The sequence below is a fragment of the Gouania willdenowi genome, chromosome 13 (genome assembly GCF_900634775.1).
Source record: "Gouania willdenowi chromosome 13, fGouWil2.1, whole genome shotgun sequence".
NCBI lineage: Eukaryota > Metazoa > Chordata > Actinopteri > Blenniiformes > Gobiesocidae > Gouania > Gouania willdenowi.
This window is the reverse complement of record NC_041056.1, coordinates 3085909-3103338: the sequence shown is the minus strand read 5'-3', so window position 1 is coordinate 3103338 and position 17430 is coordinate 3085909. Positions and strand designations below refer to the sequence as shown.

The 17430-nt window shown below is 44.1% G+C and overlaps 1 protein-coding gene across 3 annotated transcripts; it reads right to left on the bottom strand.

Annotated features, from left to right (window-relative positions):
- Positions 1-1749: 1749 nt before the first annotated feature.
- On the bottom strand, positions 1750-16496 carry LOC114474306 (anoctamin-7-like). Of its 3 annotated transcripts, XM_028464517.1 has the most exons (24): positions 16475-16496; positions 15445-15531; positions 12618-12669; positions 12268-12395; positions 11978-12085; positions 11653-11789; positions 11535-11592; positions 9913-10023; positions 9693-9843; positions 9495-9585; positions 9324-9420; positions 8981-9124; positions 8581-8718; positions 8404-8502; positions 8139-8241; positions 7944-8055; positions 7821-7875; positions 5432-5529; positions 5222-5355; positions 4935-5140; positions 4534-4679; positions 2528-2618; positions 2216-2335; positions 1750-2060 (listed from the first exon to the last, which is right to left on the bottom strand). In XM_028464517.1, exons 2-24 carry the CDS (start codon positions 15517-15519, stop codon positions 1959-1961), a joined length of 2556 nt encoding a protein of 851 aa, XP_028320318.1. In that variant the 5' UTR covers positions 15520-15531; positions 16475-16496; the 3' UTR covers positions 1750-1958. The 3 variants fall into 3 exon arrangements, with proteins under 3 accessions (XP_028320318.1, XP_028320317.1, XP_028320319.1); XM_028464516.1 differs by having other exon boundaries at positions 4935-5355; XM_028464518.1 differs by lacking the exons at positions 12268-12395; positions 12618-12669 and having other exon boundaries at positions 4935-5355; positions 16475-16485.
- Between the last annotated feature and the right edge of the window lie 934 nt (positions 16497-17430).

Genomic DNA, 17430 nt, shown 5'->3' with positions numbered 1-17430 from the left:
CAAGCGTCGATGAACAGCCCTCGCCGCGCCGCCTTTGTTGCGGTGCCGCTTTGCCACACCACCTTTGCCGCGCCGCCTGTGATGCGCTGCTTCAAGTTTATACAAAGACATAATATAACAGTGAATTTTATACTATCAATGCATTATTATTAATTTGTTTAGACATAGATGTACTATTGAGATATAAACTTAGAGATATTTATGATTTTTGTTGTAGTACTAACACATCCAAGAACATTGCTGGAGTTGTAGTAGTAGTTGTAGTAGTAGTTGTATTAGTAGTTGTAGTAGTAGTTGTAGTAATAGTAGTAGTAATAGTAGTAGTAATGTAGTAGTAGCTCCAGGAGGAGTGTGTAAAGTTCAGCTTCACCTGCTCAGAATGTTTAATATGAACATCACATCAGTGCTACTGAAGATCTGTGGATAGTTGTGTTGTTGTTGTGCATGAGATTGATTCCAGAGATTGTAGAGTCTGAAACATCGTAGGTTCATGATATCTTGATAGCTTCAAATATTCTGGCCCTTAGTGGTGAAATAACTGATGCATCTTGTTTATTTATTTTTGTCTAATCATCTGGAATAACATCATCAGGATCATTTAAATTAGGTTATTACAAATTAAATTAAACTTTGTAAACCTGCTCAGATTCAGTAAATCATTGACGTTAATGCTGCTCTCATTCACACATCTTATGACATATTTTAAATAATGAAAAAGGAGCAGTCAGAATAATCCATGTCAGCACATTCTATAGCTACCTTTCAATTGGCGTTTACAAATTGTTTTAAATTACACTTTTATTTTGACATACATTTCTGTTTAATTATGGTTTTATTTTTTAATTATTATTCATTTTGTTTACTCACAGGAGTTGAAAACCATTATAATTATAAAATATTTATTTTTAAAAAAACAGAATAAAAAATAACAATGTGGAAAACAGAATTTGAACAAAAATAAATGGAATTTGGAAAAAAATAAAATGTATTTTATAGTGCCCTGTGTAAGTTCTGTTAATGATTGCCAGTTATTTCACCCTATGAAAGTGCAGTGCAGCTGAGAATAAAGCTAAAGCAGCGGAAAAAGAAAGAGTGGCTGCAAACGGCTCATGGATCAACAAAGAAAGCTGGAGAGGCTTGTCCAGACCAAAAGAGGAAGGAAACAAGGCACATCATGGAACCTGTTAAAAGGATAATAAAACCAGTAGCTCAGCAGCAGTCGTGTTAAGTAACAAAGCGAATACCTGTACAAATGTTAGGTACTTTTACTTTAACATCACAATTCTTCATATACATATATGTTTTTATTGTTTTTCACAAACCACAACTTGAGTGACATGAATAGATTTTTGCTTGAAGAAAATAGTGTATTTTGCCTTATTGTACTCTTCAGAGTGTTCAAGATTGCTTAATTTATGTGTTAAAATAAAAAAAAATATCTGGGGGAGATTCCTCCAAACCCCCCTACAATGGACTTTTTTGTTACCTTTTTCATGCCTTTGGTGTTTGCATGTCTGTATGATGTGTTGATGGTTGTCCTCTGTGCACATCATCTACAAATCTACCTCATCTTATCATCTCATCATCACAACTGGAGCTCAAACAATGACCACTGAGAGCATTTTCATGTTTATTCCTCATTAGAATTAAGGTAATAATCACATGTATTATTATTAATAATAATAATAATAATAATAATAATAATAATAATAATAATAATAATAATAATGGTAACTGGGACAATAAGAACAGAGTCTGAAGTGTTTATTCCATTGAGCAGAAAATAAACAAAGAGAGGGAGGTTCTAACTGTGCTCAGTGTGAGAACATCTCATCAGCTCTGTCACACACACCTCCACCTGAACCCTCTAACCCACCACCAGAGGGCGCCACAGAGCAGACAATGGTCCACGGGGAGCTTCTTCAGACTCTCCCTTTACCTCCTGCTGCTGAGGGTTCTCAGCTCTGCTCCTCGTCCTCAGCTGCTGCTGGGCTGGATGGAGTCTGAGCAGAAACATCAGCTTCCTCCTCTTCATCAGGAACCATTGTCTTCACTAAAGACTGGGAGAACAGCACAAACACACACACACACACACACACACACACACACACACACACACATACTCAGCTTCAGTGACCGTACGTCATTAGGACGTTCCTCTTCAGCTCAGAGAACATCTACGTTCTATATTGAAACCTGGACTGGGTGCTGGTACCTGGTTCTCAGCCAGAGCCTCCTTAGCCATGTAGTGCTCCCTCTTTATCTTCAGAGACACTTCCTCTGGGACGTCAGCCACGCTCAGGTCGATCAGACGACCGATGGCAAAGACCACGTGCTGAGAACCACAAACAACAAGCTCTACTTCTCAATGGCCCCAGTTGTACTGAACTCTAGACACATAGAGCTGTGTGAGGCACCAGCATCCACACTACATAACCACTACACAACCCCATCAAAGCTGTACCAGAATGAAACCCAGTCCAAATACATTCACAGCCTGAACACCAAGAAACAAACAAACAAAGACCTCGAACACGATGATGAAGGTGAGTCTTAAGGCGAGAAGGTGGAAGTACTCCGGTAAGAGGTGTCCGTCCTGATCCCTGAAGCCTCGATACCTGCACGCACAGTATTCATGGCACAAATGTGTGGGTATTTATTTATGTTTAGTTATGTCAGAGTTGGTCCTCTATACATCTCTGAGTGAAACCATTAATAGTCCCCCCAAACTCTTCCTGCACTCGACGAAGGTGGTCGCATTTTTCTCTGCTCCATCTCTCCCACCCTTATCTGCCCTCGCTGTTGCTTGTTTTGTTTTGTCTTGTAAATCTAATAGGAGCCTCTCTCTACATCTCTATCCAAAATCCAAAATTTTGGAATTGATGAAATGGTCTCTCAATGCAATCGACCACATTTTTTCAACAAAAAGAACGGGCAGTGGTGAGCCCGTCTGTCCGGACGATATATGTTTGCGGCTGGATACGAACTCGACTCTTGGGACAAGTGGCGGGTTGTGTGTTTGTCCATTTTTTCCACAGAGGACGTGGAAGACATCTACATGATTGGAATTATAGTAGCAGACATGCTGCTGATTGGAGCTGGCAGCTCTCTGACCTTTCACAAAGTCAGCATTATGTTGGCAGCTTTTGGGGGAAGGCTGCCAGTCATTTCTGATGGATGTTGCAGGGCTCTCAACACTCAGACTCGTGATGAACAAACTCAAAAGTAAGCAGAAGGCTGCTTTGGAACATTTACGCAGAATAGGAATAGGAAACAATAAAAATCCTGAAAGCAGCAGCAGTAATATCCAACTGACTTGTATTCAAAACTTACCTTGTTTTTACACCATGTTCATGTAATAATATTACTGAACTATATGGTAACATGTTTTGCTCATTTCAGAGATATTTACGTGGCTTTGAAGCCAATGTTTCATCTGTAAGGCAGCTCATCTTCATCTCAGAACAAATCCAGTCAGATTCATTCATTCTATGCAAACATCAACATGAACAATATTATCTGTTGGTCCATCCAGAAATGTCATTATACACTATTTACTTTAATTGATATTTGTTTATGAATAAATGAAACTACTGTATTACTATGAACTAATATTATTTTAAATCTTCCATGCAGGATAAAAGGAGGAAGATGTTAACACAGAAATTCTTCCATAGAGCTGTCAGAGACACGGTTCATGGACCAGAACCAGCAGGACAAGGACCACATCCATCGTCCACAAAGTCCAGCTCATGATGAACTCCACAGCACTGGTTGGACTGGTGTTGATTCTGGAGCAGATAGAGGCAGGCTTTGGCCCTTTGCAATAGAAAACCCCTATTACCTGTGTTCCTGAACGTTATCGCAGATTCCTGTGACTCCAATGAAGACAGGTAGAGTTGTTTGGCTGAATCTTTAAGTAGGATAGGCAAATCCGTGAAGGAAGCTGTGCAGACTCTGTGATCCATTTTTAATTGTACGGCTTTCTGCTGTGTTGACATGTTTCTGGAAGTCTGCATACACCGCGATTGCGTATTTCCGGTTATTGTGAAAAAGGTCTATTAGGTCCCCACAGCCAGCCGTCCAAGGCTGTCTCATCTATCCACTAAGATGTTTGTGCAGAAAGACACTCTGTCCACCCCCCACCCCCCCTTTCTCTCCCTCCACTGCCACCTGGAACTTTGTTTTCTGAACCAGATTTACCCAAGGTTGTCACACGTCATCTGACTGTATTAGAATGAAGCGAAGGGATTATATTTCAATGCCTTTGTTGGCCCTCCGTCCACCCTCCCTCCCTGCAAGCTAATGGATGGGCGAGTGTGGCGCCCACAAGAGGCTGCACGCGCGCACCCCCCAGCTGCTGGATGCAATCCTTCCCCTTCCACTCCAATCGTATGTGATTGTCTTTTCATGTTCCTTGGACGGGGATGTAACTAAAATGCAAATTTCCCCTTGTGGGACGAATAAAGGATATCGCATCTCATCTCATCAAACCCACTGTGTCTGTCCCCTTGGTGCTCTGAAGACTCCTACCTGCAGGGGGCGATGTGCTGCTCCAAGGCAAAGCTGCGAGGTGACGTAGCTAAGGTGAAGTTGATGTATCCACTCATGGAGGCGTCTCTGGTGTATTTGTAGTACAGACGAGGAATGAAGGATGAGGTGAAGGCGATGATGAAGGCCTGGAAAGAGAAGGAGGAGGAAGATTAGGACGGGGCCAAAAACACAGACTATCATAACAAGGACTTTGGATATTTGGGGTTAAAGATCAAGGTGGTATGGAGGTTAAAGATTAACGCAGTATGGAGGTTAAAGGTTAACGCGGTATAGAGGTTAAAGGTTAAGGTGGTAGAGGTTAAAGGTTAAGGTGGTATGAGGTTAAAGGTTAAGGTGGTATGGAGGTTAAAGGTTAAGGTGATATGGTGGTGGGGTCTCACGTTGCTGAGGACGGCAGCGTGCGTAATGAACTGCAGGATGGGAAACCAGATGCCAATGTTCTGAGCGCGCTCCACCACCGGGCGGCGATATTCCTTGACAAACTTGTTAGCGTCCAATCGGATCTCGATCCAGTTGTTGAAGAGAGCAAAGAGCGGCGCCAGAGGACAGGCCGCCACGAAGATAGTGATGAAGCCATACTGGATCACTGCCAGGAACCAGAGAGGAACCTTGTGAAGAACATGCAGAACACAAAGTCTAGGAAGGTCCAGGTAGGCTGGAGACTCACCCATCTCCAGGTACTCGTAGCACAGTCCCTCAGAGACCACCAGCAGGTAGTCCTTTTCCCAGGGAAGCATTTCCTGCTCTGCCTCCAAATCAAGAGCATTCAATTTCTTTCTCTGGAACCAGGAAGTCAACTTCCTGTCAGACACAGATTATATGACATGACGTGTGAATGAGCATGCGAATGCGTGTGCATATGTGTGTATGTGCTTACGGAATGATGAGCTCTTGCACGTTGTTGATCAGCTGTTTTCCAACCATGATGATGAGCAGCTCCTGAGCCAGTTCCATCAAACAACCTCCAGCTCCACACTGAGGACAGAGTGTGTGTGTGTGTGTGTGTGTGTGTGTGTGTGTGTGTGTGTGTGTGTGTGTGTGTGTGTGTGTGTGTGTGTGTGTGTGGAAGGTACATTTTAACCCTTAGCACGTGTGTGTGTGTGTGTGTATGTGTGAGGGTTTAGCCCACAGGATGCTGTGATGTTAGCTCAGTCTGCCGCTGGTAGCCCTTGTGGTCAACGGAGGAGGAGCTAATGCACTAATGTGCTTCAATTGTCTCCTGCAAGTTCAGCCTCTCCGACACAAAGACTCCTGCCAGGCATCTTCCAGGCTGCACACGGTGACTGGGGCCCTACGGTCTAACTTGGCAGGGGATCTCGGAGCTGCAGTGGTCCTCAGATGTCTAGTGGTCTCCAGAGGTGTAGTGTGCAGCCCCACAGTGTACACACCCTGACACCAGCCAACCACAACCCCACTACCTTGTGGGTTAGTCTAGGAAAGATAAGGCTAGGATAGCACACCCTGATCTCCAGCTGTGAGGTTTTGCTGGTCATCCTTGGTCCCTCTTACCATCAGATGTATCCCCCCACAGCAAAGAAGCGATGTTGCTTGTCACTCTAAATAACCTTCAGATGCAGGTATCTGCTACTGAATCAGTGAGACCAACCAAGTATCCAAGGCACAGAAAATACAATCCTATGTCCCCTTAGAGCAGCTGATTAGTCCTCACTTATTAGACCAAGCCCTGAACCCCAAAGCCTTGGCCACACCCCTTTCTCTGCAGAGGTACAAGCTGCCACTAAGACACTAAAGAATATTACATCTCCAGGTCCAGAATCCATCCCTGTGGAGATCCTGAAACAGGGGGTCTACCCATGCACCAGAGCAACCCACCACTGTATCTCCCTAGTGTAGCATGATGAATGCATCCCTCAGAAATGGAAGAATGTAAACATCACCATGTATTGAAACTGCCAGGGTATAGACTTCCTCTCTGCCGATGATAAAGTCTTCTAGAAAGTCAGACTTATCAAGTCCATCCCTAAAGACCTGCTGCTAGAATCCCAGGGTGACTTCGGGAAAACCACTGAGGAAATGATTTTCACCTCACAGCAGCTGTAGGGAAAATGTTTTGAGCAAACAAAACCTCTTCATAGTCTTTGTAGATCATTCCAAGGCCTTTGATACGTTGCACCTAGACCTCCTTTGGAGACTTCTTCTACACTATGGCTGCCTGGTGAAGGTGGTGAATATCCTGCAGCAGTTCTATAATGTGATGAGGGCCAAGGTGACCGTAGGTGGACTGGTTCTAGATTACAGACTGGATGGAAACCTCTCCAACATCAGGAGGTTCTACAACATACCTCAGACTGCTACACCTACTGGAGCTCCAGGGGCAGATGATTGTGTCATCATGTCATGCACACCAGAGGGACTGTGGGCCTAGAGCAGAATCTGTCTGTCAATACATCAAAGACCAAAGTCCTCTACCAGTCCTCAGAACCACCACAGACACCACAAATCATCTCAGCTGCAGATTCCCCACTTGACATTGTTCCACATGTCAAGTACCTTGGAAGTATCCAATCAGATGATTGTCTTATCAACAAGAACATCCAAAACAGGATCAATCAGGCCTCAGCTTCCTTTGGCTGACTGAGGAAAAAGTTCTTCTGCAATGGAAACCTCCACCTCAATACAAACATTACAGTTTACAGAGCAATACGCATTTAAACTCTTCTCTACGACTGTGAGACATGGACTATCTATGGCCCCATCTGAAGATGCTGGAAGCTTTACACATAAACACCTCCAACTCATCCTTAAAGTGAACTGGTGAGATCATAAGAGGTCCTCTGAAGTCCTCCAGAGGACTGGATACAGGAGCATTGAGACTACCACCATACACTACCAGCTAGGCTGGTTCACATACGTTATTAGAATGTCAGCAAGTACACCTAGGGCAATTACACCTATTGCTACGCTCCACAGGGGGGCTGAAGAGGAGGCTTAATGACCAACTAAATGCAACTTTAAACCACTCTTGGCATGGACTGGCAGAGGAGGAGAGAACAAAACATCAGCTGACAAGAAGCCAGTGAAGAAAGATGGCCAAGGCTGTAGCTGCCCCCAATGGCTATTTTCATTTGCCCTGTCGGTGGCTCTCATATTGGACTATAGAGTCATCACAGGACTCACAGATTGTATCAGAAGTGATCATCGACCACCATGGACTACCTTAAACTAAACTAAGCTAAACTAAACTAAGTTAAACTAAGCTAGTGAAGACGTGTTTGTGTCTTTGTGTGTTTTTATCTCTGACTCACGTCTTCATTACGAACTCCAAACAAGCTGTAGTAGTTCCCAGGGTAACCAATGAACCTGGAGACACACACAGAGGACAGAGTGACACACACACACACACACACACACACACTGCGTTGGCTCACCTTCCTTTGAAGAAAGCCACGTACACGGTGGACGAGTAGAAGTTAACAAACTGGAAGACGAAAACTTTAAGGATGAACATGTCTTCATATTTAGACTGAGTGCGATGCATCTCTGTGAAACACACACACACACAGCCTGTTGAACACACTCCTGCTCCTCAGTGTGTGTGTGTGAATGTGTGTGTGTTGACTCACCCCAGCGTGTGAGGATGTGTGCGAGAGCCGTGTAAACTTTAGACAACATCAGGATCACCAACAGGTTCATCACTGACCCTGTGATACTGGCAATGATCTTAGCCTGAGCACACACACACACACACACACACGCACACGCACACACACACACACACACACACACACACACACACACACACATGCGTGTTTGTGTAGTTGTTTTGTAGTAGTTGTGTAGTTGTTTAGTTGTTGTGTATCTATGTAATTGTTGTGTAGTCACACTCACAGAGGGGCTGATGAACTTGACCCCTGACCTGTGGATGATGATGCTGAGGATGGTTCGATACAAAATGACGGCGATGAGGAACATCAATACAACGATCACCTGCACACACACACACACACACGCGCAGTGCGATGGTCATGTGACCTTGTAGTGAGGGGAGTTAAAGGTCAGCCTCACCATCATAACGATGACCATGCAGCTGGTCAGAGTTCTCCTCAGACGTTTGTTCTCAGGGAAATACGGTTCCTCCACACCGGTCACTGGGTTCCTGGTGGTCATCGGCGCCATGGCGGTGAACTCTGGACGAGGTTGCTCCTGTAGAGGTCAAAGGTCAAGGGTCATCACATGGACAGAGGCTGAGCCAATAAAAGAGGAATCAGAGATTAGTACCACGCCTACCTGCAGAACCAACACCACAACACACACAAAGTACTCACCTCATATACTATTCTGTACCTAGCTCTAGACACTAGTCTACTATATCTAGTTCTAGATACTGGTCTACTATATTTAGCTCTAGATACTGGTCTACTATATCTAGCTCTTGATACTGGTCTACTATATCAAGCTCTACCACCTCGATGTCCTGGAAGTCAGAGCAGTCCCAGCGGTGGGACAGAGTGAAGCTGGTTCTCTTCCAAGACTCCAGGAAGGAAACGGCCCAGAGAGAGATGAAGACGCTCAGAAACACCGTCCCTGGATTATCAAACAGTAGACCAGCCTGGAGACAGATATAGACTAATGTTGGTGGAAAATGTGTTTGTGGTTGGATGTTGATGTAATTGGATGTGGTTGGATGTTGATGTAGTTGGATGTGGTTGTGGTTGGATGTTGATATGGTTGTGGTTGGATGTGGTTGGATTGGATGTTGATGTGGTTGGACTTTGATATGGCTGGATATGGTTGGATGTGTCTCAGACCTTGTAGGACCCACAGATGCTGGAGTAGTTCCAGTAGGTGCAGATGTTGCAGATGGGACACATGATGAAGGTGTTTCCACTGCTACAGACCTCCATCCTACAGACAGAGTCAGAGGTCAAGGCTCAGAGGTCAGAGGTGAACTCTTCATCTACAGGAAGAAACTGACTCACACTGGTACATCTGTTTTCATGAAGTAAAAACCAACGAGGAAGATGAGGAGCCCCACAATGGAGGCCAGGGAGAGCCAGCTGGTGTAGACGCCTACAGATAGATACAAATACAGATACAGATACAGATACAGATACAGATACAGACACAGACACAGACACAGACACAGAAACAGATACTCTCTGAGCTCCTCAGCGTACCCAACCAGGCAAAGTAGAGAGCGATCTTCTCTCCAAAGTACTCCCTGATGTGGTCCATGGGCTGGTAGCGTGTCCAGCAAGACCACTGGGACCAGTAGGAGTACAGGGTCTGTCTGAGGGCCCCAGACTGGACAGGAGCCTCCACATCTCCCTGGGAACCAACACATATCACTGTGACTACACCATGGCTCTGAGCTGAAGATTGGGGTTTGAATCCCACCTCGTGTAGAGGGTAGGCAGCGGTGAACACCTTCTCGTTGACCAACCGGTCGATGCCGACCTCACCTTTTGTCACCGACCCATACGGAGTCTTGGCCAGGATCTCATAGAGCTGCAGAGACAGGACACACATGCTGACTCTCTCTACCCTCCATTGTTCTTCCTCTATTAGTAGACTAGACACAGCACAGGCGTGTTGCTGCCCCCACAGGTCAGTGTCAGTGTGTGTGTGTGTGTGTGTGATCTTATATCATCTTCATCTAAAGAGACCAAACAGTTCTCCCTTATGCCATCAAGCGTGAATTCATTGATCAGGAGATCATTCTTTAACCTGAGCTTTAAGATCACCTTCTTTAAATGAAAAAAAATGAGTAGGTTTATATTGAAGGAGGGGTCATCAGTCAAGAAAACACAGCAGAGAAAACTGTGTGCGTGTGTGTTTGAACAGCTGACTGACACATCCTGGACTTATAACAAGGACCTGAAACCAGTCTGGTCTGGGATTGCCAGTAAACTGTGTGGGATTAGAACCAATGCTCCATTTAAACTATAGTGTTGTTTCTACTGCATCATGTAAATATAGATCCCAAACAAAGCAGTTTAATTTGTTTCACCACATTTAAAGGAGCAGCACTAGAGCAAGTTCTCAACCTTGGGGTCAGGACCCAATAATGTCCTTTTTCTACAACTACACCAAACTCACCATATTTTAATCTATTTTCATCACTTTTTTTTCCCATATTTTCTCCTTTTAATGCATTTTTGCTAAATTATTCCCATTTTTGACACTTTTACATCACATTTCAATGCATTTTGTGCATATTTTTTACACTTTCTAGTTATTTTCAGCACTTATAAACCCTTTCCACCACTTTTCCACCCAATGTCATATATGTTGACCCATTATTGTCACTTTTAACATCTTTTCACCATATTTCATGATTATTTTGACCAGCTTGACCACATTCACCATTTGTCATGCCCATTATTTGCCAGTTTAATTTAATTGTTCTATTGACACTTTTTATCACTTTTTTTGTCTGTATTGGTCCACTCTAATGTGCAACTTTTAACAAATTTCTGTGGTGTTTAAAATCTAATTTAACCCCTTTTTCTACCATTTTTGGTCACTTTTAACCCATTTTATCTCTGAAAGAGTGGAGGATCCTCTTGACTCTCTTGTGGCTATACCAGCCTTTCATTGCTCGATCTCGTGAGATCTCGGAAGCTTAGTAGGTCTGAGCCTGGGTAGTAGATGATGGAGACCACTGAGAATTCCAGGTGCCACAGTGGGGGACAGTCACTCCAGTGGTATCTGTCATTGTGTCCTTGGGCAGGGCACTTCACCCACATTGCCTAGTATGAATGTAGTGTGTGAGTGAGTGTTGGTGGTGGTTGGAGGGGCCGATGGCGCACTATGGCAGCCTCGCTTCTGTCAGTCTGCCCCAGGGCAGCTGTAGCAACAATAGCAGCTTACCACCACTAAGTGTGGAGTTAAAGAATAATCCCTTAATTTTGTAAAGTGACTGAATTCACAAAAAAGTGCTATATAAAATTGATGTATTATTATTATTATTATCAAGAGGACCCCACCCCCCAATATTAGACTCAATTTAAACTCACCACTCGATGTCTCTGTGTGATCTTAAAGAACGTGTCTCTGTTCTCAGAGCCCAGAAACCTGCAGACAGATGGACAGAGAGATCAGATGAAGGAATGTACAGACAGGATCAGTGTGTACCTGTCCAGTTTGGTGCTTCTGAAGTGACAGGTGTAGTAGTGGGTGGGGGGGTTGGGAACGTCCTGGGAAAGCAGGTTAGGGATGGACAGTTTGGACAGAAGACGTTCTGAGACGTTCCTGAAAGGAGAGTGGACCACCTGCAGGAGGAACCACATGTTACACACAGATGTCCTGCTCACTGTAAGATAGTTGTGGACAGTCTGTGTGAGAAAACCATGAGTTGAGTCAATGGAACCAGGAGGACATGGATCAGTGACAGCAGTACAGTCTCTGTGAACGGTCACATCTTGTTGTTCTGTGTTAGTTGTGTGTAGTAGTTGTGTACCTGCAGAGGGACTCTCAGGTTGATCTCCTCGGCGTAGTAACACAAGGTGCTCCACGGAGCACTGAGGAGGACAAAGTAGATCCTCTTGTCTGACTGACTGACCTCCCTCTGCACACACACATACACACACACACACATACACACACATGCTTCATTTAATCTTCAACCTTCATGGAACAGGACGTTTGTGTGTGTGTGTGTGTGTGTGTGTGTGTATGTGCGTGCGTGCGTGCGTGCGTGCGTGCGTGCGTGCGTGCGTGTGTGTGTGTGTGTGTGTGTGTGTTGCTTACCTGCTCAGTCAGGAGCCCTGAGTCTTTGAGTTTTTTTATAAACTCTTCCCTCCACTCGCTGTGGGAGGGGTAAAAGTTTAACTCTGCCTTCCTAGGGTTGTCTGACTCCTCCCACACCAAAACAAAGTCTGTCCAATAGAAGCACAGAGTTGTAATTCTTCATCATCATCATCATCTCCCAATGAATACTAGCTCTGTAATGAGCTCATGTTGGTAAGAAAAGACCAAAATAAATCAGCTCCACTGTAACATTTAACATCCCCTCACAATGTTCTCACTGACTCAGATCACCTGGCCCCAAGCTTTGCTGCGCAGCATCTATAGTAGTATCATTATTCAGTAGGACTCACCGACTCGACTCAAACCATCGCTGAACACGTTTCTGTTGTCAGGAGGAGAATCCTGAGAAAATAATAAGATAGTTATCAAGATTAACAACTGCACACAAAGAGACTAGCTAACGAACTAACGAACTAACTACCCTGATTGCACACATACACTACATCTCGCCGCCATCGGCACGATGCATTAAGTTGCATCAAAGAGACGTATTATGGAGAGCGTTTGCTCATTAGGCAGACGTTGGGGAGACATTGGTGTTTGGCCGATGTCTGGACGATGGATTAAAGATGCTCAGTACGGCCTGTCTACAGCTTATATTTACTTTTATTTAGCTCGGATCCTTCAATTATTATAAATATTTCCATATATATAGTCAAGTATTTACTTTAATCTGGTAGGAATATGGCAATATCACAACAACAACAAAAAACAATATGCTACCACTAAATAGCTTATTATGTGTGGACAAAATACAGAGTTCATGATCATAAATGTATTTTCAGCAGCATAGCCAAAAGAGCCTGAGCACAAAAAACAGCTTCATGGAAGTGACGTTTTACAGTTCTACTATTTTATGTGGTATCACTGATTTGGGGGAAAAACATACAAAATGACACATTAGGAGTAGAATGCTGACGCACGATCTGAGGCTGACATTGGCGAGATGTATGCGTGCTATCTGGATAACTAATTAACTAACTAATTAACTAACTAACTAACTAACCTACAGACTAAGGAGGAAGATGCAGGGTTTACCACCGGCCACTGTAGGCCTCTGCTTCGTTGGTGTCTGAGTTAGTCAGGAGGCAGCCATGTTTTCTGCTGCTTCCCTCCTGCTAAGACGTGTTTGTGAGCTGTTCCACTTATTTCATGTCTCATTCATGAAGAAACACACGCCTCTGTCATTAAAGAAAATCATTTGACATCGAGGAGTGTGTTTCTTCAGAAGAGAACTAAAAATAAACGTAGGTCCTGTTGGTGCTGACACGGCACAGCTGTGTGGTTTCTCTCACTCTGTTGTTCTTATTTCCATCCTTCATTCAAAAGCATCAGAGGTTCTAAAACAGCAGAGCAGCTTCTGTGTTTGTTTGTGTATTTCCAATAGCTGATCAACATATTGATCATCTTTGGCTCTACAAACACTAATTATTGTTCAGGATCAATAAACAACACAATGAAGCAAAACACATGTATACTGAAGCATCTATTCTGATTATAACACTGCTTCATTCAAGGCACGCTGTGCAACTTTTGGCCACCAGGGGCGCTAGACTAGCAACTTTCACATAGGCGCCCCTAGTGGATTGTGTATGCCAGGGGTCTGCAACCTTTACGCTCAAAGGAGCCATTTTGCCTAATCTCGCCGGGATTGAAGTCCTTCCGGAGCCGTAAAAAAATACCTTCTCAAGGAAAACAATACAGTGTATAAAATGCTATGCAGTTAAATTAATATCGAATAATTTTTAGAGTTAATGGATTTGAAGAGCTACAAAAAATTACTTGATCATGTCGGTCAACACGTGCTAATTGCTAATTTCTTGCAGCATATCAAGCATACATAATAAGCTGGCATATTGGCAATGAAATAAATCTTTCCCCACACAAATACAATCTCTATTTTCTTTCAGAATAGTCTTTTTGTTAGTTTAGTTATCTTAAAAGGAATTTTAAACCTAGCTTAGCCACAGGGGCAATGAAAGTTGATGGTCTGTAGTGGATGTCATTTATTTTTAGGTTAAACAACTGTTTTATCAGATTTTTATTTTAAGTTAATGGCATTAATCATCAATACCCTCTGTAAGAAATACCAATTGGTAATTTAATTTTTTTTTCTTTTTTTTTAAAGCTATAGGGAGCCATTGCAAAAGAGTTAAAGAGCCACATGAGGCTCCAGAGCCGCAGGTTGCAGACCCCTGGTGTATGCAGACAGTAGTTGACCTGTAACTTCGGGATAAGGATTGGCTCTAAGGGCTGGGTTCGCGCCACGGCTACAGTCTATGGGTTGGGGGAGCAGCCGCCACCGCCACACTCTTCTCCCCGCCGCTGGAGTCCCGGCGTTCGGCCTTCCTTGCCGCGTCGGTGGTGCTCCCCCCTACTCCCTGGCCTCGCCGCAGTTGTCGGCCCCCTTCGCCCAGGGTCAGAGTGGCGAAGGGGGCCGACAATGGTAGCGAGGTCTGGAAGTAGGGTGGGAGCGCCGCTCCTCCAACCCATAGACTGTAGCCGTGGAGCGAGCCCAGCCCCGCTTTGCACCCCTGAGAGCCAATCCATATCCTGAAGTTACGGATCTGACTTGCCGACTTCCCTTAAAAAGAATCCACGTTTAACTGAACAATCGTGGCAATTAGTGCATCATTAACCCAACACAAAACTACCATATTGTGCTCTTTTGGCTGTAAACAGAGGCTAACTCGTTTCAGCTGCCCACAGCAATGGAGCCGGGACGGTAAATGCCCGTATGTTGTGACGTCACGTGGAAACTATATATATCCAAGTCTGTGGTCACGGGACTGCCATAAAGTGAAACGTTCTCCAGGTCACATGACCTGGTGAAAGACGGTCCGTCTCCTTCAAACTTACATAGTCGGTATTTCAGGAGGAAAGCCCCGCTCGGAGCATTGATACTGTATATTGGCCTGAGGAATCATTTAAAATAAATCATATGGACCAACTCTTTAGGTCAAAATGTCCACGATGTGAATTTAACTAATAATAACATCCTGACACGCTGGGGTGAGTCAACACACACACATTCACACACACACACACTGAGGAGCGGGAGTGTGTTCAACAGGGTGTGTGTGTGTGTGTGTGTGTGTGTGTGCATCTGTCTGTTACCGTGGCGATGCTGCCATAGTTTGCCTCCATCTTGATGAGCGTGGCATTATCATCTGACTCTCCTCTTTTTGTCATTGTTACATTCACCTGTAAACACGCACGCACACATACGCACACACACACACAAACACACACAAGCACACACTTCTTTAAAGCAGTTGTGTGTTTTGTGTAGGTGGTGTCAGTCTGCTCTGACACACACACTCAGTGTGTGTTTGTATGGACACATTAAGAACAAACAGGAGTAACTAAACTCAGCTCTACGTTAATTATTTCGATAGAACATTTCATACAGAGAACATGGAGAACAAAGTGCTTTAAAAGAACAGAAAAAAGTATAAAACCATGGGTTAAAAAGTATAATACTGAGCTAAAAACATATATTAAATAAAGAAAGACATTACATAATGTATTAAAAACCAACTGAAAAAGATGTGTATTTAGTTTTCTTTTAAAACCATGAGTTGAGCTGATGATCTAAAGAGTTCCTGAGTTTAGGGACATAAAAACAGAACCTTCACCCCCCTCAGTGCAGGTTGGGGTCACATGTGGGACGTTTAACAGTCTGAGGGATCTGTTAGGGACATAAACCAGAGGAGGTTTGTGATGTATGGAGGAGCTTTAAAAACTATTAAAACAACTTTAAAATCCAGTCTAAAGACAATAAGACAATGCAGAGATTTTAAAAGAGCAATGATTGGTTCAACTCTCTGCTTTCTGGATTCAGTAGAGTTTAGATACACTGCAAACTACCTCTGCTTTTAGTCTGAGACAGACCAGGACAGACCAGGGCTCAGACAGAGAACGTCTCTGCTCTGTGTCTGTGTCTAACCCACAGCCTTCATCACACACTGTAAAGCTGTTTCTCACACACACTGCTCCTTGTCTCTGCTCCACGTCTGCGTTTCCTTTAAGTCCAACAGAGGACTGAGGACAAACCAACCCTAGAGTGGTTCAAGATTTGAACATCGAAGATCAACGACCTTCACATCCCACTGAAACCAGTCAGCTGTGACCCTCAGACACTCACCTGTACAGTCGCTGAAGCTGCAGCTCTGAATGATCTCAGTGTGAAGAAAGGAAGACAAACTCCTCCTCTTTACTCACACACACACACACACACACACACACACACACACACACACACACACACACACACACACACACACACACACACACACACACACACGCACACACACACACACACACACACACACTCCAAACAGCTTGGAGTCTTTCTAATTTCACAAGTTCTTGGTATACCCATAATACTGATGCACAGACCACAACACAAGAAACAAGAGAACCACAAAATAAGTTGTTATTTAATTTTAAATAAAAACACTGGATGGAAAACTAAAGCCCAGTTGTTTGAAAACTGTCAGAGAAAGAGTTTGTGAATCAGTGGAGTCCCATGTAGCAGCTAGCACCTCAATGCTGACCATGTAGCAGCTAGCACCTCTATGCTAACCATGTAGCAGCTAGCACCTCAATGCTAACCATGTAGCAGCTAGCACCTCTATGCTAACCATGTAGCAGCTAGCACCTCAATGCTGACCATGTAGCAGCTAGCACCTCTATGCTAACCATGTAGCAGCTAGCACCTCTATGCTAACCATGTAGCAGCTAGCACCTCTATGCTAACCATGTAGCAGCTAGCACCTCAATGCTAACCATGTAGCAGCTAGCACCTCTATGCTAAACATGTAGCAGCTAGCACCTCTATGCTAAACATGTAGCAGCTAGCACCTCAATGCTAACCCTGTAGCAGCAAGCACATCAATGCTAACCATGTAGCAGCTAGTACCTTACTGCTAGCATATATCAGCTAAAACCTCAATGCTAACATGTAGCAGCTAACACCTCAATGCTGACATGTAGCAGCTAGCAGGGACAATGGTCCTAGTGGAGCAGACAGTGTCTCCAATCCACACTGACACTCAGACAGGGTTCAGAACCAAAATGAATAAATCCATGAGTGACAAA